This window comes from Oncorhynchus nerka, linkage group LG12, assembly GCF_034236695.1.
Source record: "Oncorhynchus nerka isolate Pitt River linkage group LG12, Oner_Uvic_2.0, whole genome shotgun sequence".
Lineage (NCBI taxonomy): Eukaryota > Metazoa > Chordata > Actinopteri > Salmoniformes > Salmonidae > Oncorhynchus > Oncorhynchus nerka.
The window spans coordinates 28,329,729-28,353,738 of NC_088407.1; the positions used below are offsets into that span (position 1 = coordinate 28,329,729).

The following is a 24,010-nucleotide window of genomic DNA, read 5'->3' on the forward strand; positions in this document are numbered from 1 at the left end:
CTCTGCCTCCCCTCTTCGCGCCTCTCTCTCTCTCGCCTCTCTCTCCCCCGCCTCTCTCTCTCGCCTCTCTCTCTCGCCTCTCTCTCTCTCGCTCTCTCTCTCTCGCGCCTCCCTCTCTCTCTCACGCCTCTCTCTCTCTCTCCCCTCTCTCCCCCTCTTGAGCGCTTCGCTCTCTCTCACGCCTCTCTCTCCCTATCTCTCTCCGCTCTCCTTCTCTACCTCTCTCTCTCCCCTCTCTCTCTCACGTCTCTCCCTCTCCCCTCTGTCCCCCTCTTGAGCGCCTCCAATCTCTCTCCTCTCCCCCTCTTGAGCGCTTCGGCTCTCTCTCTCTCTCTCTCTCTCTCTCCACTCTCTCTCTCTCTCTCTCTCTCTCTCACGCCTCTCTCGCGCCTCTCTCGCCTCTCGCGCCTCCTCTCTCTCTCTCTCTCTCTCTCGCGCCTCTCTCCTCGCGCCTCTCTCTCTCGCCTCTCTCTCCTCGCGCCTCTCCTCTCTCTCTCACGCCTCCCTTCACGCCTCTCTCTCTCTCCGCTCTCTCTCTCTCCGCCTCTCTCTCTCTCCACGCCTCTTACTTTCTCCTTCACGCCTCTCTCACCGCCTCTCTCTCTCACGTCTCTCCCTCTCTCCCCTCCCCTCCCCCTCTTGGCGCCTCGCAATCTCTCTCTCTCTCTCCCCCCTCTTGCACCTTCTCTCTCTCCGCGCGCCTCCGTCTCTCTCTCGCCTCTCTCCCGCGCGCCTCTCTCACGCCTCCTCCCTCCTCTCCATCTTTCTCCTTCCCCTCTCTCTCTCACGCCTCTCTCACGCCTCTTTCTCTCCGCCTCTCTCTCTCCGCCTCTCTCTCCTCCTTCCGTCTCTCTCCTCTCCCTCTGTCCCCCTCTTGAGCACCTGTGATCTCTCTCTCTCTCCCACCTCTTCTCTCTGCTCTCTCTCTCTCTCCCTCTCTCATCCGCCTCTCTCTCTCTCTCTCCACGCCTCTCTCTCACGCCTCTCTATCTCTCTCACGCCTCTCTCTCTCCTCTCTCCCTCGTCTCTCCCTCACGCCTCTCTCCCTCCCCCTCTGTCCCCTCGCGGCGCCTCGCTCTCTCTCACGCCTCTTTCTCCTCCCGCGCCTCTCTCTCTCGCCTCTCTCTCTCCGCCTCTTTCTCCTTCCGCCTCTCTCTCTCCCCCTCTGTCTCCCCTCTCTCGCGCCTCCCTTCTCTCTCTCACGCCTCTTTCTCTTCTCTCCGCCTCTCTCTCTCTCTCTCTCTCTCCGCTCTCTCTCTCTCCCTCCTCTCCCCCCTCTGTCCCCCCGCCTCTCTCCACGCCTCTCTCCTCCTCTCCTCTCTCTCTCTCTCTTTCTCCTTCTCTCTTTCACTCTTTCTCCTTCACGCCTCTCTCTCGCCTCTCTCTCTCCGCCTCTCTTTCTCTCTCTCCCCTCCCTGTCCCCCTCTTCCGCCTCTCTCTCTCTTCTCTCCCCCCTCTGAGCTCCCCTCCGCATCTTTCTCTCCCTCTCCCCTCTCTCTCTCTCTCTCTCTCTCTCTCTCGCTCTCTCTCTCTCTCTCTTTCTCCTTCCCCGCCTCTCTCTCTCACGCCTCCTCTTTCTCCTTCCACCCTCTCTCTCTCGCCTCTCTCTCTCTCTCGCGCCTCCCCTCTCTCGCGTGCCTCCCTCTCTCTCGCCTCCTCTCCCTCTTGCGCCTCCCTCTCTCCGCCTCCCGTCTCTCGCGCCTCCCTCTCTCACGTCCCTCTCTCTCGCCTCCCTCTCTCTCACGCCTCCTCTCTCTCTCCGCTCTCTCTCTCTCACGCCTCTCTCTCTCTCTCTCTCCTGCCTCTCTCTCTCTCTCTCTTCGCCTCTCTCTCTCCGCCTCTCTCTCTCCGCCTCTTTCTCTCCGCCTCTCTCTCACGCCTCTCTCTCTCTCTCTCCTCTGTCCCTCTCTTCGCGCTTCGCTCTCTCTCACGCCTCTCTCTCTCTCTCTCTCTCTCTCTATCTCTCTCGCCTCTCCTTCCGCCTCTCTCTCACCGTCTCTCCCTCCCTCTCCCTCTTGAGTGCCTCGCTCTCTCTCTCTCCTCTCTTGAGCGCTTCGCTCTCTCTCTCTCTCTCTCTCTCCCTCTCTCTCTCTCTCTCTCTCTCTCTCTCTCTCTCTCTCTCTCTCTCTGCCTCTCTCTCTCTCTCGCCTCTCTCTCGTCTCTCTCTCTCGCTCTCTCTCTCTCTCTCCTCTCTCTCTCAGCCTCTCTCTCTCACGCCTCTCTCTCTCTCACGCCTCTCTCTCTCTCGCTCTCTCCTTCACTTCTCTCTCTCTCTCGGCGCCTCTCTCTCCCTCTGTCCCTCTTACGCGCTTTGCTCTCTCTCACACCTCTCTCCTCTCTCGCTCCGGCGCTCTCTCTCTCCTCTCTCGCCTCTCTCTCTCACGCCTCTCTATCTCTCTCACGCCTCTCTCTCTCCTCCCTCACGTCTCTCCCCTCGCCCTCTCCCCTCTGTCCCCCTCTCGGCGCCGCTCTCTCTCTCTTTCTCCTTCCGCCTCTCTCTCTCGCATCTCTCTCTCACGCCTCTTTCTCCTTCACGCCCTCTCTCTCTCTGCTCGCGCCTCCCTCTCTCTCTCTCACGCCTCTTTCTCCTTCCCGCCTCTCTCCTCTCCGCCTCTCTCTCTCACGCCTCTCTCTCTCTCGCTCTCTCTCCCCTCTGTCCCCCTCTTGAGCGCTTCGCTCTCTCTCCACGCCTCTCTCTCTCTCTCTCTCTCTCTCTCTCTCTCTCACGCCTCCCTCTCTTTCACGCCTCTTTCTCCTTCACGCCTCCTCTCTCTCTCTCTCTCAGCCTCTCTCTCCGTCTCTCCCTCCCCACTCTCTCCCTCTTGGCGATCTCTCTCTCTCCCCTCCCTCTTCTCTCGCCTCCCTTTCTCTCCGCCTCCCTCTCTCTCTCTCTCTCGCCTCCTCTCTCTCTCTCGCCTCTCTCTCTGCTCTCTCTCTCTCGCTCTCTCTTCGCGCTCTCTCTCTCTCACTCTTTCGCTCTCTCGCCTCTTCTCTCTCTCGCCTCTCTCTCTCTTCGCGCTCTCTCTCTCTCGCGTCTCTCTCTCTCGCGCTCTCTTCGCTCTCTCTCGCTCTCACGCCTCTCTCTCTCGCTCTCTCTCTCCGCTCTCTCTCTCTCTCTCACGCTCTCTCTCTCGCGCTCTCTCTCACTCTCTCTCTCTCTTCTCTCGCCTCTTTCTACGCTCTCTCTCTCTCTCTCCTCTCTCTCTCTCACGCCTCTCTCTCTCGCCTCTCTCTCTCTCACGCCTCTCTCTCTCGCTCTCTCTCTCCCTCTGTCTCTCTCTTGAGCGCCTCCCTCTCTCGCCTCTCTCGCCTCTCTCTCTCTCTCTCTCTCTCTCTCACGCCTCTCTCTCTCACGCCTCTTTCTCTTCACGCCTCTCTCTCACCGCCTCTCTCTCTCGCCTCTCTCTCCGTCTCTCCCTCTCTCTCGTCCCCTCTTGAGCGCCTCATGATCTCTCTCTCCCTCTCTCCCCTCTTGAGCGCTCCTTCCATATCTTTCTCTCTCTCTCTCCCTCCTCTGTCCCCTCTCTCTCTCTTCTCTCTCTCGCTCTCTCTCTCGCCTCCCTCTTCTCGCCCCTCTCTCGCGCGCCTCTCTCTCTGCGCCTCTTTCTCCCTCGCGCCTCTCTCTCTCTCGCGCCTCTCTCTCTCTCGGCCTCTCGCGCCTCCTCTCGCGTGCCTCCCTCTCTCGCGCGCCTCCCTCTCTCTCGCCTCCCTCTCTCTCGCGCCTCCCCCTCTCTCTCGCCTCCCCTCTCTCTCGCGCCTCCCTCTCTCTCCGCCTCCCTCTCTCTCTCGCCTCCCTCTCTCTCTCTCGCGCCTCTCTCTCCCGCCTCTCTCTCTCTCTCTCGCCTCTCTCTCACGCCTCTCTCTCTCCGCCTCTTTCTCTCTCCGCCTCTCTCTCTCTCTCTCACGCCTCTTTCTCCTTCACGCCTCTCTCTCTCGCCTCTCTCTCTCTCTCTCCCTCTGTCCCTCTCGCGCCTCTCTCTCACGCCGCTCTCTCTCTCTCTCTCATGCTCCTTCACGCCTCTCTCACCGTCTCTCCCTCTCCCCGCATCCCCCTCTTAGTGCCTCTCGATCTCTCATGCTCTCTCCCCATGCCTCAGCGCCCCGCGCGCGCTCTCTCTCTCCATCTCTCTCTCTCACGCCTCTCTCTCTCTCTCTCTCTCTCTCTCTCACGCTCTCTCTCTCTGCCTCCTCTCATGCCACGCCTCTCATCTCTAAGCGCGCCTCCTCCTTCCGCCTCTCTCTCTCTCTCGCCTCGTCTCTCTCTCGCCTCCCTCTCTCGCGTGCCTCCATGCCCTCCCTCCCACGCCCAGCGCCTCCCTCTCTCTCCCGCCTCCCTCTCTCTCGCCTCCCTCTCTCTCGCGCCTCCCTCTCTCTCACGCCTCCCTCTCTCTCCGCCTCCCTCTCTCTCCATGCCTCTCTCATGCCCAGAGCCTCTCTCTCTCTCACGCCTCTCTCTCACGCCTCTCTCTCTCTCGCCTCTTTCTCCTTAGAGCCTCTCTCTCTGCCTCTCTCTCTCACGCCTCTTTCTCCTGCACTCTCTCTCAGCCTCTCTGCTCTCTCTCCCTCTGTCCCTCTCTTGCGCTCTCTCTCACGCCTCTCTCTCTCTCTCTCTCTCTCCTCACTCTCACGCCTCTCCTTCCGCCTCTCTCTCACGTCTCTCCCTCTCCCCTCTGTCCCCTCTTGAGTGCCTCATGATCTCTCTCTCTCTCCCCCCAGAGCCGTCATGCCTCTCCCTCACGCTCTCTCTCTCTCTCTTCCCTCACGCCCTCTCTCTCCTCTCTCTGCCCAGCGCCTCTCTCTCTCTCACGCCTAGAGCCTCTCTGCCTCTCTCTCTCGCGCCTGCTCTCTCGCCTCTCTCTCTCGCGCCTCTCTCCCAGCCTCTCACATCTCTCTCTCTCTCACGCCTCTCTCTCTTTCATGCCTCTTTCTCCTTCACTTCTCTCCTCTCACGCCTCTCTCCCTCTGTCCCCCCCTAGATTGCCATGCTCCTCTCACACCTCTCTCTCTCTCTCTCTCACGCCTCTCTCTCTCTCCGCCTCTCTCTCTCAGCCTCTCTATCTCTCTCGCCTCTCTCTCCTCTCTCCCTCTCTCTCCCTCACGCTCTCTCCCTCTCTCTCTCCCTCTCTCACTCCTAGCTCTCTCTCTGTCTCTTTCTCTTCTCTCTCTCTCTCACATCTCTCTCGCCTCTTTCTCTCTCTCTCTCTCTAATCTAGAGGGGCCTCTGTGTCCCCTTCCAGTCTTAATATATATCTCTCTCTCTCTCACGCCTCTTTCTCTCTCTCCCTCTCTCTCTCTCTCTCCTCTCTCTCTCTCCGCTCTCTCTCTCTCTCGCTCTCTCTGCCTCTGTCCCCCTCTTCGCTTCTCTCTCTCTCTTCTCCTCTCTCTCCTCTCCTCTCTCTCTCTCTCTCACGCCTCTCATGCTCTCTCTTTCACGCCTCTTTCTCCTTCACGCCTCTCTCTCCGCCTCTCTCTCTCTCTCTCTCCCACTCTCCCCTCTGTCCCCTCTGGCGCCTCTCTCTCACTCTCTCTCTCCCCCCTCTTGAGCGCTTCGCTCTCTCTCTCCACATCTTTCTCTCCTCTCTCTCTCTCTCTCTCTCTCTCTCTCTCTCTCTCTCTCTCTCTCTCTCTCTCTCTCTCTCTCTCGCCTCCCTCTCGCGCGCCTCTCTCTCTCGCGCGCCTCTTTCTCCTTCCCGCCTCTCTCTCTCTCTCGCCTCTCTCTCTCTCTCTGCGCCCCTCTCTCTGCCTCCCTCTCTCGCAGCCTCCCTCTCTCTCTCGCCTCCCCTCTCTCTCGCGCCTCCCTCTCTCTCGCGCCTCCTCTCTCCTCACGCCTCCTCTCTCTCCGCCTCCTCTCTCTCTCACGCCTCTCTCTCCTTCGCCTCTCTCTCTCTCTCTCTCTCACGCCTCTTTCTCCTTCACGCCTCTCTCTCTCTCTCTGTCCCCTCTCTCTCGCCTCCCTCTCTCTCTCTGCCTCTTTCTCCTTCCGCCTCTCTCTCTCTCACGCCTCTCTCTCTCTCGCTCTCTCTCCCCTCTGTCCCCTCTTGAGCGCTTCCGCTCTCTCTCCGCCTCTCTCTCTCTCTCTCTCTCTCTCTCTCTCTCCACGCCTCTCTCTCTCCGCTCTCTCTCTCTCCTTCACGCCTCTCTCTCACGCCTCTCTCTCTCGCGCTCTCTCTCTCCGTCTCTCCCTCTCCCCTCTGTCCCTCTCTTGAGCGCTCTCGCGTCTCTCTCTCTCTCTCTCTCTCCCTCTTAGCGCTCTCTCTCTCTCTCTCTCTCTCTCTCTCTCTCGCCTCTCTCTCTCTCTCTCTCTCTCTCTCGCCTCTCTCTCTCTCTCGCTCTCTCTCTCTGCGCCTCTCTCTCTCTCTCTCGCGCCTCTCTCTCTCTCGCGCCTCTCTCTCTCTCTCGCCTCTCTCTCTCGCGCCTCTCTCTCTCGCTCTCTCTCTCTCGCGCCTCTCTCTCTCTCGCGCCTCTCTCTCTCTCGCCTCTCTCTCTCTCGCCTCTCTCTCTCTCACGCCTCCCTCTCTCCCTCTGCCTCTCTCTCTCTCACGCCTCTCTCTCTCTCTCTCTCTCTCTCTCTCTCTCTCTCCGCCTCTCTCTCTCTCTCTCGCCTCTCTCTCCTTATATATATATATATATATCTAAAAGTATATACGCCTCTTTCTCCCTTATATATATATATATATATCTCTCTCTCCCCTCTGTCCCTCTCTTGGAAAACCGCTCTCTCTCTCCTCTCTATCTCTCTCTCTCTATCTCTCTCTCTCTCCTTCACGCCTCTCTCTCTCTCTCCCTCTCCCCTCTGTCCCTAGTGCTGCCATGATCTCTATCGTCTCCCCCTCTTCTCTATGGCGGTATCTCTCTCTCTCTATATCTCTCTCTCTATCTCTATCTATATAGTATATATATCTCTCTCGCGCGCCTCTATCTCTCTCGCCTCTATCTCGCCTCTATCTATAGCCTATCTATCTATAGTATATATCTCGCGCCTATCTCTCTCTACGCCTCTCTCTCTCTCCGCCTCTCTCTCTTTCACGCCTCTTTTCTCCTTCACGCCTCTCTCTCTCACGCTCTCTCTCCCCTCTGTCCCCTATATATATATACACCTCTCTCTATATATCTATCTATACGCCTCTCTATCTCTCTTTCACGCCTCTTTCTATCTTCCGCCTCTCTCTCCGCCTCTCTCTCTCACGCCTCTCTCTCCGTCTCTCCTCTCCCCTCTGTCCCCTCTTGACGCCTCGCCTCTCTCTCTCTCCCCCCTCTTGCCTCTCTCTCTCAGCATCTCTCTCTCTCTCTCTCTCACTCTCTCTCCGCCTCTCTCTCTCTCTCGCCTCCTCTCTCTCTCTCGCCTCTCTCTCTCTCAGCCTCCTCTCTCTCTGCGCCTCTCTCTCCTCTCTCTCTCTCTCCTCTCGCCTCTCTCTCTCTCGCCTCTCTCTCTCTCGCCTCTCTCTACTCGCGCCCTCTCTCTCTCTCGCGCCTCTCTCTCTCTCCGCCTCCCTCTCCTCGCGCCTCCCTCTCTCTCTCACGCCTCTCTCTCTCTCTCCCCTCTCTCCCCCTCTTGAGCGCCGCTCTCTCTCGCCTCTCCTCTCTCTCTTTCTCACGCCTCTTCTCTCTCTCACACGCCTCTCTCTCTCGTCTCTCCCTCTCCTCTCACGCCTCTCTCCTCTCCCCTCGCCTGGGCCTCTCTCCCCCTCTCTCCGCGCTCTCGCCTCTCTCTCTCCTCCCCCTCTCTCTCGCCTCTCTCTCTCTCTCTCGCCTCTCTCTCTCGCCTCTCTCTCTCTCCGCCTCTCTCTCTCTCGCCTCTCTCTCTCTCTCACGCCTCTCTCTCTCTCTCTCTCTCTCTCTGCCTCTCTCTCTCTCACGCCTCCCCTCTCTCTTTCGCCTCTCTCTCCTCGCCTCTCCTCCTCTCTCTCTCACGCCTCTCTCTCTCTCACGCCTCTCCGCTCTCTCTCTCTTGAGCGCCTCGCGTCTCTCTCTCTCCTCCCCTCTCTCTCTCTCTCCCGCTCCCTCTCTCCTCTCTCACGCCTCTCTCTCTCTCCCCTCTCTCTCGCCTCTCTCTCTCTCTCTCTCCTCTCTCTCTTTCTCTCTCTCGCGCCTCCCTCTCTCTCCACTCCCTCTCTCCTCCCGCCTCCCTCTCTCTCTCTCACGCCTCTCTATCTCTCTCACGCCTCTCTCTCTCTCTCTCCTCGTCTCTCCTCTCTCCCTCTCCCCTCTGTCCCCCTCTTGAGCGCCTCGCTCTCACGCCTCTTTCTCTCTCTCCGCATCTCTCTCTCACGCCTCTTTCTCCTTCACGCCTCTCTCTCTGTCCCCCTCTCGCCTCCTCCCTCTCTCCCCCTTTCTTCCCGCCTCTCGCTCTCTCACGCCCTCTCTCTCTCTCTCTCTCCCCTCTGTCCCCCTCTTGGGCGCTTCGCTCTCTCTCTTTCTCGCTCTCTTTCTCTCTCTCACGCCTCTCTCTCACGCCTCTCTCTCACGCCTCTTTCTCCGTCGCCTCCCTCTCCCCTCTCTCTCCCCTCTCTTCACGTCTCTCCCTCTCCCCTCTGTCCCCTCTTGAGCGCCTCGCTCTCTCTCTCCCTCTCTCTCCCATCTTTGAGGCTCTCGCTCTCTCTCTTTCTCTCCTCTCTCTCTCTCTCTCTCTCTCTCTCTCTCTCTCTCTCTCTCCTCCTCTCGCCTCCCTCGCTCGCCTCTCTCTCTCTCGCGCCTCTTTCTCCTTCCGCCTCTCTCTCTCTCTCGCCTCTCTCTCTCTCTCTCGCGCCTCCCTCTCTCGCGTGCTCCCTCCCTCTCGCGCGCCTCCCTCTCTCTCGCCTCCCTCTCTCTCGCGCCTCCCTCTCTCTCGCGCCTCCCTCTCTCTCACGCCTCCCTCTCTCTCTCACGCCTCTCTCTCTCTCACGCCTCTCTCCTTCCCGCCTCTCTCTCTCACGCATCTCTCTCTCACGCCTCTTTCTCCTTCACGCCTCTCTCTCTCCCCTCTGTCCCCCTCTCTCGCGCCTCCCTCTCTCTCTCTCACGCCTCTTTCTCCTTCCCGCCTCTCTCTCTCTCACGCCTCTCTCTCTCACGCTCTCTCTCTCTCGCTCTCTCTCCCCTCTGTCCCCCTCTTGAGCGCTTCGCTCTCTCTCACGCCTCTCTCTCTCTCTCTCTCTCTCTCTCTCTCACGCCTCTCTCTCTTTCACGCCTCTTTCTCCTTCACGCCTCTCTCTCACACGCCTCTCTCTCTCACGCCTCTCTCTCACGTCTCTCCCTCTCCCCTCTGTCCCCCTCTTGAGCGCCTCGCGATCTCTCTCTCCCTCTCTCTCCCCCCTCTTGAGCGCTTCGCTCTCTCTCACGCATCTTTCTCTCCTCTCTCTCTCTCTCTCTCTCGCGCGCCTCTTTCTCCTTCACGCCTCTCTCTCTCTCTCGCCTCTCTCTCTCTCTCGCGCCTCCCTCTCTCGCGTGCCTCCCTCTCTCGCGCGCCTCCCTCTCTCTCGCGCCTCCCTCTCTCTCGCGCCTCCCTCTCTCTCGCGCCTCCTCTCTCTCGCGCCTCCCTCTCTCTCACGCCTCCCTCTCTCTCACGCCTCCCTCTCTCTCTCACGCCTCTCTCTCTCACGCCTCTCTCTCTCTCACGCCTCTCTCTCACGCCTCTCTCTCTCTCGCCTCTTTCTCCTTCACGCCTCTCTCTCTCACGCCTCTCTCTCTCACGCCTCTTTCTCCTTCACGCCTCTCTCTCACGCCTCTCTCTCTCTCTCCCCTCTGTCCCTCTCTTGAGCGCTTCGCTCTCTCTCACGCCTCTCTCTCTCTCTCTCTCTCTCTCTCTCTATCTCTCTCACGCCTCTCCTTCACGCCTCTCTCTCACACGTCTCTCCCTCTCCCCTCTGTCCCCCTCTTGAGTGCCTCGCGATCTCTCTCTCTCTCCCCCCTCTTGAGCGCTTCGCGCTCTCTCTCTCTCTCTCTCTCTCTCTCTCTCTCTCTCTCTCTCTCTCTCTCGCGCGCCCTCTCTCTCTCTCTCGCCTCTCTCTCTCGCCTCTCTCTCTCGCGCCTCTCTCTCTCGCGCCTCTCTCTCTCGCGCTCTCTCTCTCGCGCCTCTCTCGCGCCTCTCTCTCTCTCACGCCTCTCTCTCTCTCACGCCTCTCTCTCTTTCACGCCTCTTTCTCCTTCACGCCTCTCTCTCTCACGCTCTCTCTCCCCTCTGTCCCCCTCTTGAGCGCTTTGCTCTCTCTCACACCTCTCTCTCTCTCTCTCTCTCACGCCTCTCTCTCTCTCTCACGCCTCTCTCTCTCACGCCTCTCTATCTCTCTCACGCCTCTCTCTCTCTCTCCCTCCGCCTCTCTCCTCACGCCCTCTCTCCCTCTGTCCCCTCTTGAGCGCCTCGCTCTCTCTCGCCTCTTTCTCCTTCCGCCTCTCTCTCTCACGCATCTCTCTCTCACGCCTCTTTCTCCTTCACGCCTCTCTCTCCCCTCTGTCCCCCTCTCTCGCGCCTCCCTCTCTCTCTCTCACGCCTCTTTCCCTTCCCCTCTCTCTCTCTCACGCCTCTCTCTCGCCTCTCTCTCTCTCGCTCTCTCTCCCCTCTGTCCCCCTCTGAGCGCTCGCTCTCTCTCACGCCTCTCTCTCTTTCTCGCCTCTCTTCTCCTTCACGCCTCTCTCTCTCTCTTTCGCCTCTCTCTCACGCCTCTCTCTCACGTCTCTCCCTCTCTCCCCTCTGTCCCCCTCTTGGCGCCCGTCTCTCTCCCTCTCTCCCCCTCTTGGCGCGCTCTCTCTCCGATCTTTCTCTCTCTCTCTCTCTCTCTCTCTCTCTCTCTCTCGCCTCTCTCTCTCTCGCCTCTCTCTCTCTCGCGCCTCTTTCTCTCGCGCCTCTCTCTCTCTCTCGCCTCTCTCTCTCTCTCGCCTCCCTCTCTCTCGCCTCCTCCTCTCTCGCGCCTCCCTCTCTCGCCTCCCCCTCTCTCGCGCGCCTCCCTCTCTCTCGCCTCTCCTCCTCTCTCGCGCCTCTCTCTCTCTCGCGCCTCCCTCTCTCTCACGCTCCTCCTCTCTCTCTCTCGCCTCTCTCTCTCTCTCCGCCTCTCTCTCTCTCACGCCTCTCTCTCACGCCTCTCTCTCTCTCGCCTCTTTCTCCTTCACGCCTCTCTCTCTCACGCCTCTCTCTCTCACGCCTCTTTCTCCTTCACGCCTCTCTCTCTCACGCCTCTCTCTCTCTCTCCCCTCTGTCCCTCTCTTGCTTAACCGCTCTCTCCTCACGCCTCTCTCTCTCTCTCTCTATCTCTCTCCGCCTCTCCTTCCGCCTCTCTCTCACGTCTCTCCCTCTCCCCTCTGTCCCCCTCTTGAGTGCCTCGCGATCTCTCTCTCTCTCTCCCCCTCTTGAGCGCTTCGGCAGCGCTTCCTTCACGCTCTCTCTCTCTCTCTCTCTCTCTCTCTCTCTCTCTCTCTCTCTCTCTCTCTCTCGCGCGCCTCTCTCTCTCTCTCGCCTCTCTCGCCTCTCTCTCTCGCCCTCTCTCTCGCGCTCTCTCTCTCACGCCTCTCTCTCTTCTCACGCCTCTTTCTCCTTCACGCCTCTCTCTCTCTCACGCTCTCTCTCCCTCTGTCCCCTCTTGAGCGCTTCACGCTCTCTCTCCCCTCTGTCCCCTCTTGAGCGCTCTCTCTCTCACACCTCTCTCTCTTTCTCTTTCTCTCTTTCACGCCTCTCTCTCTTTCACGCCTCTTTCTCCTTCACGCCTCTCTCTCACACGCCTCTCTCTCTCACGCCTCTCTCTCACGTCTCTCCCTCTCCCCTCTGTCCCCCTCTTGAGCGCCTCGCGATCTCTCTCTCTCTCTCTCCCCCCTCTTGAGCGCTTCGCTCTCTCTCACGCATCTCTCTCTCTCTCTCACGCCTCTCTCACGCCTCTCTCTCTCTCTCGCGCCTCTCTCTCTCTCGCGCCTCTCTCTCTCGCGCCTCTCTCTCTCTCGCGCCTCTCTCTCTCTCACGCCACCTCTCTCTCTCTCGCCTCTCTCTCTCGCGCCTCTCTCTCTCTCGCGCCTCCCTCTCTCTCGCGCCTCCCTCTCTCTCTCACGCCTCTCTCTCTCTCTCCCCTCTCTCCCCCTCTTGAGCGCTTCGCTCTCTCTCACGCCTCTCTCTCTCTCTATCTCTCTCACGCCTCTCCTTCACGCCTCTCTCTCACACGCCTCTCTCTCTCCTCTCCCCTCTCCCCCTCTTGAGCGCCTCGCGATCTCTCTCTCTCTCCCCCTCTTGAGCGCTTCGCTCTCTCTCTCTCTCTCACGCCTCTCTCGCGCCTCTCTCGCGCGCCTCCCTCTCTCTCTCGCCTCTCTCTCTCTCTCGCGCCTCTCTCTCTCGCGCCTCTCTCTCTCTCGCGCCTCTCTCTCTCTCGCGCCTCTCTCTCTCTCACGCCTCTCTCTCTCACGCCTCTCTCTCTCTCACGCCTCTCTCTCTCTCACGCCTCTCTCTCTTTCACGCCTCTTTCTCCTTCACGCCTCTCTCTCACACGCCTCTCTCTCTCACGCCTCTCTCTCACGTCTCTCCCTCTCCCCTCTGTCCCCCTCTTGAGCGCCTCGCGATCTCTCTCTCTCTCTCCCCCCTCTCGCGCACCTCCCTCTCTCTCGCGCGCCTCCTCTCTCTCGCCTCTCTCACGCCTCTCTCTCGCATCTTTCTCCTTCACGCCTCTCTCTCTCGCGCCTCTCTCTCTCTCACGCCTCTTTCTCTCTCTCACGCCTCTCTCTCTTTCACGCCTCTTTCTCTCACGCCTCTCTCTACGCTCTCCTCTCCCCTCTGTCCCCCTCTTGAGCACCTCTCTCTCACACCTCTCCTCTCTCCCTCTCTCACGCCTTCTCTCTCTTTCTCTCTCTCACTCCTCTCTCTTTCACGCCTCTCTCTCTTTCACGCCTCTCTCTCTTTCACGCTCTCTTTCTCTTCTCTCTTTCACTCTCTCTCTCTCTCCCTCACCCCTCTCCCCTCACGCCTCTCTCCCTCTCCCCTCTGTCCCCTCTTGAGCGCCCCTCGCATCTCTCTCTCTCTCTCTCACGCCTCTTTCTCCTTCCCGCCTCTCTCTCTCGCGCATCTCTCTCACGCCTCTTTCTCCTTCACTCTCTCTCTCTCTCCCTCTGTCCCCCTCTCTCGCGCTTCCTCTCTCTCTCTCACGCCTCTCTCTCTCCTTCCCTCTCCTCTCTCTCGCTCCTCTCTCTCTCACGCCCTCTCTCTCTCTCGCTCTCTCCCCTCTGTCCCCCTCTTGAGCGCTCCTCTCTCTCTCACGCCTCTCTCTCTCCTTCCCGCCTCCTCTCTCTCTCACGCTCTCTCTCTCCGTCTCTCCCTCTCCCCTCTCTCTCTCTCTCTCCCTCTCTCGCCGCTCTCTCTCTCTCTCGCGCCTCTCTCTCGCGCCTCTCTCTCTCTCGCCTCTCTCTCTCTCTCTCTCTCTCTCTCTCTCTCGCCTCTCTCTCTCTCTCGCCTCTCTCTCTCTCACGCCTCTCTCCTCTCACCCCTCGCCTCTCTCTCTTTCACGCCTCTTTCTCCTTCACGCCTCTCTCTCACACGCCTCTCTCTCTCACGCCTCTCTCTCACGTCTCTCCCTCTCCCCTCTGTCCCCCTCTTGAGCGCCTCGCGATCTCTCTCTCTCTCTCCCCCTCTCTTGAGCGCTTCGCCTCTCTCTCGCCTCTCTCACGCCTCTCTCTCTCTCACGCCTCTCTCTCTCTCTCTCGCCTCTCTCTCTCTCGCGCGCCTCCCTCTCTCACGCCTCTCTCTCGCCTCATTCTCCTTCACGCCTCTCTCTCTCACGCCTCTCTCTCTCTCACGCCTCTCTCTCTCTCACGCCTCTCTCTCTCTCTCTCTTCACGCCTCTCTCTCTCTCTCTCTCCCCTCTCTCCCCCTCTTCATTCTCCTTCACACCTCTCTCTCTCACTCTCTCTCTCACGCCTCTCTCTCTCACGCCTCTCTCTCTCACGCCTCTTTCTCCTTCACGCCTCTCTCTCACACGCCTCTCTCTCTCACGCCTCTCTCTCACGTCTCTCCCTCTCCCCTCTGTCCCCCTCTTGAGCACCTCGCGATCTCTCTCTCTCTCTCTCCCCCCTCTTGAGCGCTTCTCTCTCTCTCTCTCTCCTCTCTCTCTCACGCTCTCTCTCTCTCTCTCTCTCCTCTCGCCTCTCCTCTCTCGCGCCTCTCTCTCGCCTCTCTCTCTCACGCCTCCTCTCTCTCTCACGCCTCTTTCTCCTTCCGCCTCTCTCTCTCTCTCTCTCTCTCTCTCTCTCTCTCTCTCTCTCTCTCTCTCTCTCTCTCTCGCCTCTCTCGCGCCTCCCTCTCTCTCTCTCCTCTCTCTCTCGCGCCTCTCTCTCTCTCTCCTCTCTCTCTCTCTCACGCCTCTCTCTCTCTCACGCCTCTCTCCGCCTCTCTCTTCACGCCTCTTTCTCCTTCGCCTCTCTCTCACGCCTCTCTCTCTCACGTCTCTCTCTCTCGTCCCCCTCTCTCCCTCTGTCCCCCTCTTGAGCGCCTCTCGATCTCTCTCTCTCACGCCTCTTCCCTCCTCTCGCTCTCTCTCTCTCTCTCTCTCTCTCTCTCTCTCTCACTCTCTCCTCTCTCTCTCTCTCTCCTCTCTCGCCTCTCCCTCTCTCTCACGCCTCTCTCTCTCTCACGCCTCTCTCTCTCTCGCGCGCCTCTCTCTCACTCTCTCTCTCTCACGCCTCTCTCTCTCTCTCTCTCTCTCTCCTCTCCGCTCCCTCCCCTCTTGAGCGCCTCTCTCGCTCTCTCTCTCGCCTCTTTCTCCTTCACTCTCTCTCTCTCTCACGCCTCTCTCTCTCACGCCTCTTTCTCCTTCACGCCTCTCTCTCTCACGCCTCTCTCTCTTTCTCTCTCTCTCACTCTCTCTCTCTCACGCCTCTCTCTCTCACGCCTCTCTCTCTCACGTCTCTCCCTCTCCCTCTGTCCCCCTCTTGAGCACCTCGCGATCTCTCTCTCTCTCTCTCTCTCTCTCTCTCTCTCTCTCTCCTCTCTCTCTCGCGCTCTCCCTCTCTCTCTCACGCCTCTCTTCTCCGCCTCCTATCTCTCTCCCTCTCTCTCTCTCGCGCCTCTCTCTCTCACGCCTCTCTCTCTCACCCCCTCTCTCACGCCTCTTTCTCCTTCACGCCTCTCACGCCCTCTCTCTCTCCGCCTCTCTTTCTCTCACCTCTCTCTCATGCTCTCTCTCTCTCTCCCTCCTCTCCTCACGCCTCTCTCCCTCTCTCCCCTCTGTCTGAGCACCTCTTTCTCACCTCCCTCCTCTCCTCCTCCTCCTCCTCTCGCGCTCCCTCTCCCCCTCTTGCCTCTCTCTCCCTCTCTCTCTCTTCGCCTCTCTCCCCGCTCTCTCTCCCGCGCCTCTCTCTCCCGCCTCTCTCTCTCTCTCGCTCTCTCTCTCTCTCTCCTCTCTCTCTCTCTCTCTCTCTCTCTCTCTCTCGCTCTCTCTCGCGCTCTCCTCTCTCTCGCCTCGCGCTCTCTCTCTCGCGCCTCTCTCTCTCTCTCTCTCTCTCGCGCCTCTCTCTCACTCTCTCTCACGCCTCTCTCTCTTTCACGCCTCTTTCTCCTTCACGCCTCTCTCACACGCTCTCTCTCTCACGCTCTCTCTCACGTCTCTCCCTCTCCCTCTGTCCCCCTCTTGAGCGCCTCGCGATCTCTCTCTCTCTCTCCCCCTCTTGAGCGCCGCTCTCTCTCACGCATCTCTCTCTCACGCATCTCTCTCTCTCTCTCTCTCTCTCTCTCTCTCTCACTCTCTCCTCTCTCTCCTCTCTCCCTCTCTCTCTCGCCGCTCTCTCTCTCACGCCTCCTCTCTCGCGCCTCCTCTCTCGCCGCTCCCTCTCTCTCTCTCTCTCTCTCTCTCTCTCTCTCTCTCTCTCTCCTCTCTCTCTCTCTCTCTCTCTCTCTCGCGCGCCTCCTCTCTCCGCTCCTCCCTCTCCCGCGCCGTCCTCTCCGCGCCTCTGTCGCGCCTCTCTCTCGCCTCTTTCTCCTTCACGCCTCTCTCTCTCACGCTCTCTCTCTCACGCCTCTTTCTCCTTCACGCCTCTCTCTCACGCTCTCTCTCACGCCTCTCTCTCACGCCTCTCCTCTCTCTCACGCCTCTCTCTCACGTCTCTCCTCTCCCCTCTGTCCCCCTCTTGAGCACCTCGTGATCTCTCTCTCTCTCTCTCTCTCTCTCTCTCGCGCTCTCTCTCTCTCTCGCGCGCCTCCTCTCTCTCGCGCCTCCTCTCCTCCGCCTCTCTCTCTCGCGCCTCTCTCTCTCGCGCCTCTCACTCTCTCTCTCTCACGCCTCTTTCTCCTTCACGCCTCTCTCTCTCTCACGCTCTCTCTCTCTCACCTCTCTCATGCCTCTCTCTCCTCCCTCCTCTCCTCACGCCTCCTCTCTCCCTCTCCCTCTGTCCCCCCTCTTGAGCACCTCGCCTCTCCTCTCTCCTCGCTCCGCCTCCCTCCCTCTCCGCGCCTCTTTCTCCTCTCGCCTCCCTCTCTCTCTGCGCCTCTCTCCCGCGCCTCTCTCCGCGCCTCTCTCTCCGCGCCTCTCTCTCTCGCGCCTCTCTCTCGCGTATCTCCCTCTCTCTCTCCGCCTCTCTCTCTCGCTCTCCCTCGCGCCTCTCTCTCACGCCTCTCCTTTCTCTCTCTCTCTCTCTCTCACGCCTCTCTCTCACCTCTCTCTCTGCTCTCTCTCTCTCTCCTCTCCCTCCTCTCTCCCTCACGCCTCTCCCTCTCCCCTCTGTCCCCCTCTTGAGCACCTCTTTCTCCTTCACGCCTCTTTCTCCTTCACGCCTCTCTCTCTCTCTCTCTCTCTCACGCTCTCTTTCTCTCGCCTCTCTCTCTCTCTCTCTCGCCTCTCTCTCTCCCTCACGCCTCTCCCTCTCCCCTCTGTCCCCTCTTGAGCGCCTCGCTCTCTCTCACGCCTCTTTCTCCTTCCCGCCTCTCTCTCTCTCACGCCTCTTTCTCCTTCACGCTCTCTCTCTCTCTCTCTCCCTCTGTCCCCCTCTCGCGCCTCCTCTCTCTCTCTCACCTCTCTCCCTCTTGAGCGCCTCTCTCTCCTTCACGCCTCTCTCTCTCTCTCCTTCACGCCTCTCTCTCTCTCTCTCTCTCTCTCTCTCTCTCTCTCTCTCTCTCTCTCTCTCTCTCTCTCTCCTCCCTCCCTCCCCTCCCTCCCTCCCTCCCTCCCTCTCCTCCCTCCCTCCCTCCTCGCGCCTCCCTCCCTCGCGCGCCTCTCTCTCCCTCCTGCCTCCCTCCCGCGCCTCCTCTCTCACGCTCTCTCTCTCTCTCTCTCTCCTCTCTCTCTCTCTGCGCCTCGCCTCTGCCTGCCTGCCTGCCGCCTCTCCCTCTCTCTCTCTCTCTCTCTCTCTCTCTCTCTCTCTCTCCCTCCCTCTCTCTCTTTCGCGCCTGCCTCCCTCTCGCCTCTCCCTCTCTCTCTCTCTCTCGCGCTCTCTCTCTCTCTCCGCCTCCACTCTCTCGCGCCTCTCTCTCTCTCTCTCGCCGCCTCTCTCTCTCTCGCTCTCTCTCTCTCTCTCTCTCTCTCTCTCTCCTCTCCTGCCTCTCTCTCTCTCTCTCTCTCTCTCTCTCTCTCTCTCTCTCTCTCTCTCTCTCTCTCTCTCTCTCTCGCTCTCTCCCTCTCTCTCTCTCTCTCTCTCTCTCTCTCTCCTCTCCTCCCTGTCTCGCCTCTCTTCTCCTCTCGCCTCTTTCTCCTTCACGCCTCTCTCTCTCACGCCTCTCTCTCTCACGCCTCTTTCTCCTTCACGCCTCTCTCTCACACGCCTCTCTCTCTCACGCCTCTCTCTCACACGCCTCTCTCTCTCACGCCTCTCTCTCTCACGCCTCTCTCTCTCAGCGTCTCTCCCTCTCCCCTCTGTCCCCCTCTTGAGCACCTCGCGCTCTCTCTCTCTCTCTCTCTCCTCTCTCTCTCTCGCGCGCCTCCCTCTCTCTCGCGCGCCTCCCTCTCCCGCGCGCCTCTCTCTCTCGCGCCTCTCTCTCTCGCGCCTCTCTCTCTCACGCCTCTCTCTCTCACGCCTCTTTCTCCTTCACGCCTCTCTCTCTCTCTCTCACGCCTCTCTTTCTCTCACCTCTCTCTCATGCCTCTCTCTCTCTCCCTCCTCTCCTCACGCCTCTCTCCCTCTCCCCTCTGTCCCCCTCTTGAGCACCTCTTTCTCCTCCCTCCCTCGCGCTCGCGCCTCCCTCTCTCTCTCGCGCGCCTCCCTCCCTCGCGCCTCCCTCTCTCCCGCGCGCCTCTCTCTCCCGCGCCTCTCTCTCCCGCGCCTCTCTCTCCGCGCCTCTCTCTCTCGCGCCTCTCTCTCTCACGCCTCTCTCTCTCTCGCGCCTCTCTCTCTCACGCCTCTTTCTTTCTCTCTCTCTCTCTCACGCCTCTCTTTCTCTCACCTCTCTCTCATGCCTCTCTCTCTCCCTCCTCTCCCTCCTCTCCCTCACGCCTCTCTCCCTCTCCCCTCTGTCCCCCTCTTGAGCACCTCTTTCTCCTTCCCGCCTCTTTCTCCTTCACGCCTCTCTCTCTCTCTCTCTCTCTCACGCCTCTCTTTCTCTCACCTCTCTCTCACGCCTCTCTTTCTCTCTCTCACGCCTCTCTCTCTCTCCCTCACGCCTCTCTCCCTCTCCCCTCTGTCCCCCTCTTGAGCGCCTCGCTCTCTCTCACGCCTCTTTCTCCTTCCCGCCTCTCTCTCTCACGCCTCTTTCTCCTTCACGCCTCTCTCTCTCTCTCTCTCCCCTCTGTCCCCCTCTCTCGCGCCTCCCTCTCTCTCTCTCACCTCTCTCCCTCTTGAGCGCCTCTCTCTCTCTCCTTCACGTCTCTCTCTCTCTCCTTCACGTCTCTCTCTCTCTCTCTCTCTCCCTCCCTCCCTCTCTCTCTCTCTCTCTCTCTCTCGCCTCCTCCCTCCTCCCTCCCTCCCTCCCTCCTGCCTGCCCCTCTCTCTCTCTCTCTCTCTCGCGCCTGCCTGCCTGCCTGCCTGCCTGCCTGCCTGCCTGCCTGCCTGCCTGCCTCCCTCTCCCTCTCTCTCTCTCTCTCTCTCTCTCTCTCTCTCTCTCTCTCTCTCTCTCTCTCTCTCGCGCCCTCCCTCCCTCCCTCCCTCCTCTCTCTCTCTCGCGCCGCCGCCTCCCTCCCTCCTCCCTCCCTCTCTCTCTCTCTCGCGCCTCCCTCCATCTCTCTCTCTCTCTCGCGCCTCTCTCTCTCTCTCTCGCGCGCCTCTCCTCTCTCTCTCTCTCGCGCGCCTGCCTCCATCTCGCTCTCTCTCTCTCTCTCTCTCTCTCTCTCTCTCTCGCGCCTCTCTCTCTCTCTCTCTCTCTCTCTCTCTCTCTCTCTCTCTCGCCTCTCTCTCTCTCTCTCTCTCTCTCTCTCTCTCTCTCTCTCTCTCTCTCTCTCTCTCTCTCTCGCGCCTCTCTCGCGCACGCCCTCTCTCTCGCGCCTCTCTCTCTCTCTCTCTCACGCCTCTCTCTCTCTCGCGCCTCTCTCTCTCGCGCTCTCTCTCTCTCGCGCTCTCTCGCGCGCGCCTCTCTCTCTCGCGCTCTCTCTCTCTCGCTCTCTCTCTCTCTCTCTCCCCTCTCTCCTCTCTTCTCTCTCTCTCTCTCACGCTCTCTCTCTCCTCTCTCTCGCTCTCTCGCTCTCTCTCTCTCGCTCCTCTCTCTCTCGCGCCTCCTCTCTCTCTCGCGCCTCTCTCTCTCTCCCTCTGTCCCCCTCTTGAGCGCTCGCCTCTCTCTCACGCGCCTCCCTCTCTCCCTCTCTCGCGCCTCCCTCTCGCGCCTCGCGCGCTCTCTCGCTGCGCCTCGCGCCTCCCGCCTCCCTCGCGCGCCTCTCTCGCGCGCCTCCTCTCGCGCGCCTCCTCTCGCGCCCTCTCTCCTCGCGCGCCCTCCTCCCGCGCCTGCCTCTCTCTCGCGCGCGCTCTCGCGCGCTCTCTCTCTCTCTCTCTCTCTCTCTCTCTCTCTCGCCTCTCCCTCTCTCTCTCTCTCCTCTCTCTCTCTCTCTCTCTCTCCCTCTCTCTCTCTCTCTCTCGCCTCTCTCTCTCTCTCTCTCGCCTCCTCCTCTCTCTCTCTCTCTCGCTCGCCTCCCTCTCTCTCTCTCTCTCTCTCTCTCTCTCTCTCGCGCCTGCCTCCTCTCGCGCCTCTCTCTCTCGCGCCTCTCTCTCTCGCTCTCGCCTCTCTCTCTCGCGCCTCTCTCTCTCGCGCCTCTCTCTCGCTCTCTCTCTCTCTCTCACGCCTCTCATCTCTTCTCCTTCACGCCTCTCTCTCTAACGCCTCTTTCTCCTTCTCTCTCGCTCTCGCGCTCTCTCTCGCGCGCCTCTCGCCCTCGCGCGCCCTCTCTCTCTCTCTCGCGCCTCTCTCTCTCTCTCGCGCCTCTCTCTCTCTCTCTCTCTCTCTCTCTCTCTCGCCTCTCACGCCTCTCTCACGCCTCTCTCTCTCTCGCCTCTCTCTCCTTCGCCTCTCCTCTCTCTCTCGCGCCCTCCGCCTCTCTCGCGCCTCTCTCTCTCTCACGCTCTCTCTCTCTCTCTCTCACGCTCTCTCTCTCTTCTCGCCTCTCTCTCTCGCGCCTCTCTCTCTCTCTCGCCTCTCTCTCTCTCGCGCCTCTCTCTCGCGCCTCTCTCTCGCGCCTCTCTCTCGCGCCTCTCTCTCGCGCCTCTCTCTCCTTCACGCCTCTCTCTCTCACGCCTCTCTCTCGCCTCTCTCTCTCTCTCTCGCGCTCTCTCTCGCCTCTCTCTCGCGCCTCTCTCTCCTTCACGCTCTCTCACTCTCTCTCTCGCCTCTCTCCTTCACGCCTCTCTCTCACGCCTCCCTCTCTCTCCCTCTCTCTCTCTCTCGCCTCTCTCTCGCGCCTCTCTCTCTCGCGCCTCTCTCTCTCTCGCGCCTCTCTCTCTCTCGCGCCTCTCTCTCTCTCTCACGCCTCTCTCTCTCACGCCTCTCTCTCTCACGCCTCTCTCTCTCACGCCTCTCTCTCTCACGCCTCTCTCTCTCACGCCTCTCTCTCTCACGCCTCTCTCTCTCACGCCTCACGCCTCTCTCTCACGCCTCTCTCTCTCACGCCTCTCTCTCTCACGCCTCTCTCTCTCACGCCTCTCTCTCACACTTCTCTCTCTCATTGTATTGTGTGTAGCAGCTCCATCTTTAGACTTGGAGGAAGAAAAATAATATTTTCAAAGCACAACCACGAACCCTTAGGGTGAACTCTAAGTGGTGTACTGCCTATGTGTACACCACTTAGTTGGAGAGTGTACCTATTTTTATTTACCGGGCGAAACAATTCAATAAAAATCCTCTTCAGCCACGGATGAGTCTGTTAATTTGCTAATGAAGAGTCTCCATTTGCCCACAAACTAACAACTGCTTTGTAGTTTGGGAGTTTCTTGTCTCTTGGCTTTTCAATTACAATGTATAACTCCACCAAGCAGAGAGGCCTAATGATGTAAAGGAGTCTCGTTTCTAGGCTTTTCATTTTATCTTGAATTGGATTATGAAGGATAAAAACGGACTTGTGTGTACTGTAGCTCTCTTTGTTTCTACTACCCGGCCGTCCAATTGAAAAGGGCCTTGAAAAAGCACCTGTTCTATTCATCAAGTGGGTCATGTTTTCACATGCAGATCACTGGGCTACCGTTCAGAAAACAACATCTACTCAGACTGATCCCAGGGTCAGAATGCTAAAACACAGCCCTCAGAAATAAAACTTCCGGATATATTCAATTGGACAGGGACATTGAAGAGGCGAGGTCGGATCTGTTTTGGAGCACTTTACAGTACCAGCGGCATATTTGGATCATTTATTTGTATGATTTGTATTCATGCCGCTATTCTTACTAATGTCCTCCCTTTTTGGAATGCTAATAGCTTTGTGCACATTTGATTAGCCTCGGGTTCAGTGAATACCAAGGGACGTAGCATTTGGGCTATGTTTAGGAGTCTAACCCTGCCCGAGGCATCCGTGGAAGTCAGACATCTGTTTGTAGTGCGCTGGGTTCTCGTTCGATCCACTCCTTTCCTCTGATATTTCATACAGAACCGCTGCTGGATTCTAAGTCTGGAACTGCGCCCCAAATGGCAACCTACTCCCTATATCGTGCACTACTTTTGACCAAGGCTCAAAGGGCTGTGGTTAAAAGTAGTGCACTATTAAAGGAATAGGGTGCCATGTGCGACGCAAACCCCCAAAATGTGCATGCGGCACGATGAGGCCTTCGTCCCGGCGACCTCCAACACATTAGGGGGAGACTACGGTGTCCGCGGCACAGGGCCTCACATGACTTACTTGGCCATCGCTTGCAATCCCTGCCCCTGTGTTTATTAGCAGAACCAATTACACCCGGCTTAATTGGCCTTTCTTCGAGAACCCTCTTCCTGTGTGGACAGTGTGTGGAGAGTAGAGAAGCCTCTTTCTCTTAATGAAAAGAGTTACGGCCACAGTAAGAAAAAGTTAAGTCTGTCAATGTCCCTCTCAATCCTGGTCTCTCGCTCTCTCCCCCTCGCTCTCTCCATCTCTCTTCCAGCCTCTCCCTACTTCACTCATAGTCACCCTTTTGCTTGTCTCCCTCTCGGAGTCTTCCTGTTAATGAGAAGAACCAGGGACAGTGGCGTGAAAATAAGGGGCAGACTGAATTCTGGGATGCCTGATAGGTTGATCTTCATTTAAATCCCCCGGTGACAACGAGGGATGACAGGCACATCGCTCATGCCTAATGTGCGTAATAAAGATGAATAACACTTTTGTAAAAAAAATAATAATAATAAATTAAATGCACCCATTTTCCAATAGTCACTCCCACAAGGGGCGAGACTGTGTCAAGCGTTGTGCTGCTTTGCGTGTGAGAAAGATAGGATGTGCACTATAACAGACTATGAGTTTGAGTCAGGAAATAGTGACACTATGGTAAAGGAGAAGATAAAGTGGTATCATCTCCATATCGATTTAAACAGAATGGCACTGAGCTCTAGTTAATAACCAAAACATCAGCCCACGGTTGACATTTATTGCACTCGAAAAAGATAAACGTTGCAACAACAAAATAATCCACACTATTTTCTTCTTTTTTTTTTCAACCACCCGTTCTCCATCCAGAACCACAAAGTGCGGTTTGGTTAACGGGCTCTTGCCAGTCTGGAGTGGATCATAAGTGTTATTGCTGGCATGCCTCGGGCTCCTGCGAGTTTCAGCGAGTGCATTTTGACATCTGATGCAATTCATAAACAGGGAGAGAGCTGCTGCTGGTACTGCTACTGGTACCGCTACAGTCCCAATAGCCGTCTCCTCCGTCTCGGAGATTCAATTACAGATTTAAACACAGAAGGGGAATAAGAGAGACCCCCTCTGGGGCTAAAGAAAATGGAAGAATGTGGGGATAGGGGCATAATTGTGTAGTGGGTGTATTTGGCCACCGTTGTGAACTCGACGCAGTAGGTAGGACAGTACTCTAAGACCTCTGGTTGCAACCGTGGCGACTGCAATTCCCCTTTACCTGGAGCGAGTGGAAGACTTGACATTAATTGACCAATTACGTTCTTCTGAGCAGAGACAAAGGAAACCCGTGGAGCACAATGATCGTAGAGGATGGGCATAGTATTCCCTTAGTCTCAGGGGTTTCCATTGTTGCAAAGTGAACAGGTGTGAATTGCCAAGCGTGAAGTGTGTGTGTGTGTGTGTGTGTGTGTGTGTGTGTGTGTGTGTGTGTGTGTCTATGAGTTGGTCCCCTTGGGGGGCTTCCTTACCTTCTGGGTGATTACATTGACCCATGGGGACGTACAGTTGCTAAGGTTGGGCCCTTGAGGGTCCCAGTATCCTTCGGGCCCCATACACAGATACATGGCCACGCCTGTGGAAGAAAACAAGACTCCGAGTTAGAGGCAATAGAGCAAAACCACAGGGATTCATATCTAAAAAGCTATCGCTGCTAACGGTGAGACGCGTGCTTCCAAACAACTTTATTCTCGCCGTATTATAAATCACTTCTTTTTTTCTCTCGTCCTCATACAATCTGTCGGTGTTTGTCTGTGTGAACAGATACAGCGTGTCACTGTTACTCATATCCGGATGAAACTACCACGTATCTTAAAACCGATTGCCCTTAAAGTGGAACTGACAGCGTTTTAAACTACTTT

General features: G+C 58.4%; 1 protein-coding gene across 6 annotated transcripts in view; it reads right to left on the bottom strand.

Moving 5' to 3' along the window:
* The window catches only part of LOC115138076 (adhesion G protein-coupled receptor L3-like), a 421,820-nt gene that overhangs the window by 146,193 nt on the left and 251,617 nt on the right, over positions 1-24,010 (bottom strand). For all 6 annotated transcript variants that reach the window (XM_065025470.1, XM_029674495.2, XM_065025469.1 and 3 more), the window contains exon 8: positions 23,621-23,724. In XM_065025470.1, the coding sequence (XP_064881542.1) occupies positions 23,621-23,724 (104 nt within the window). The remainder of the gene's footprint in view (positions 1-23,620; positions 23,725-24,010) is intronic.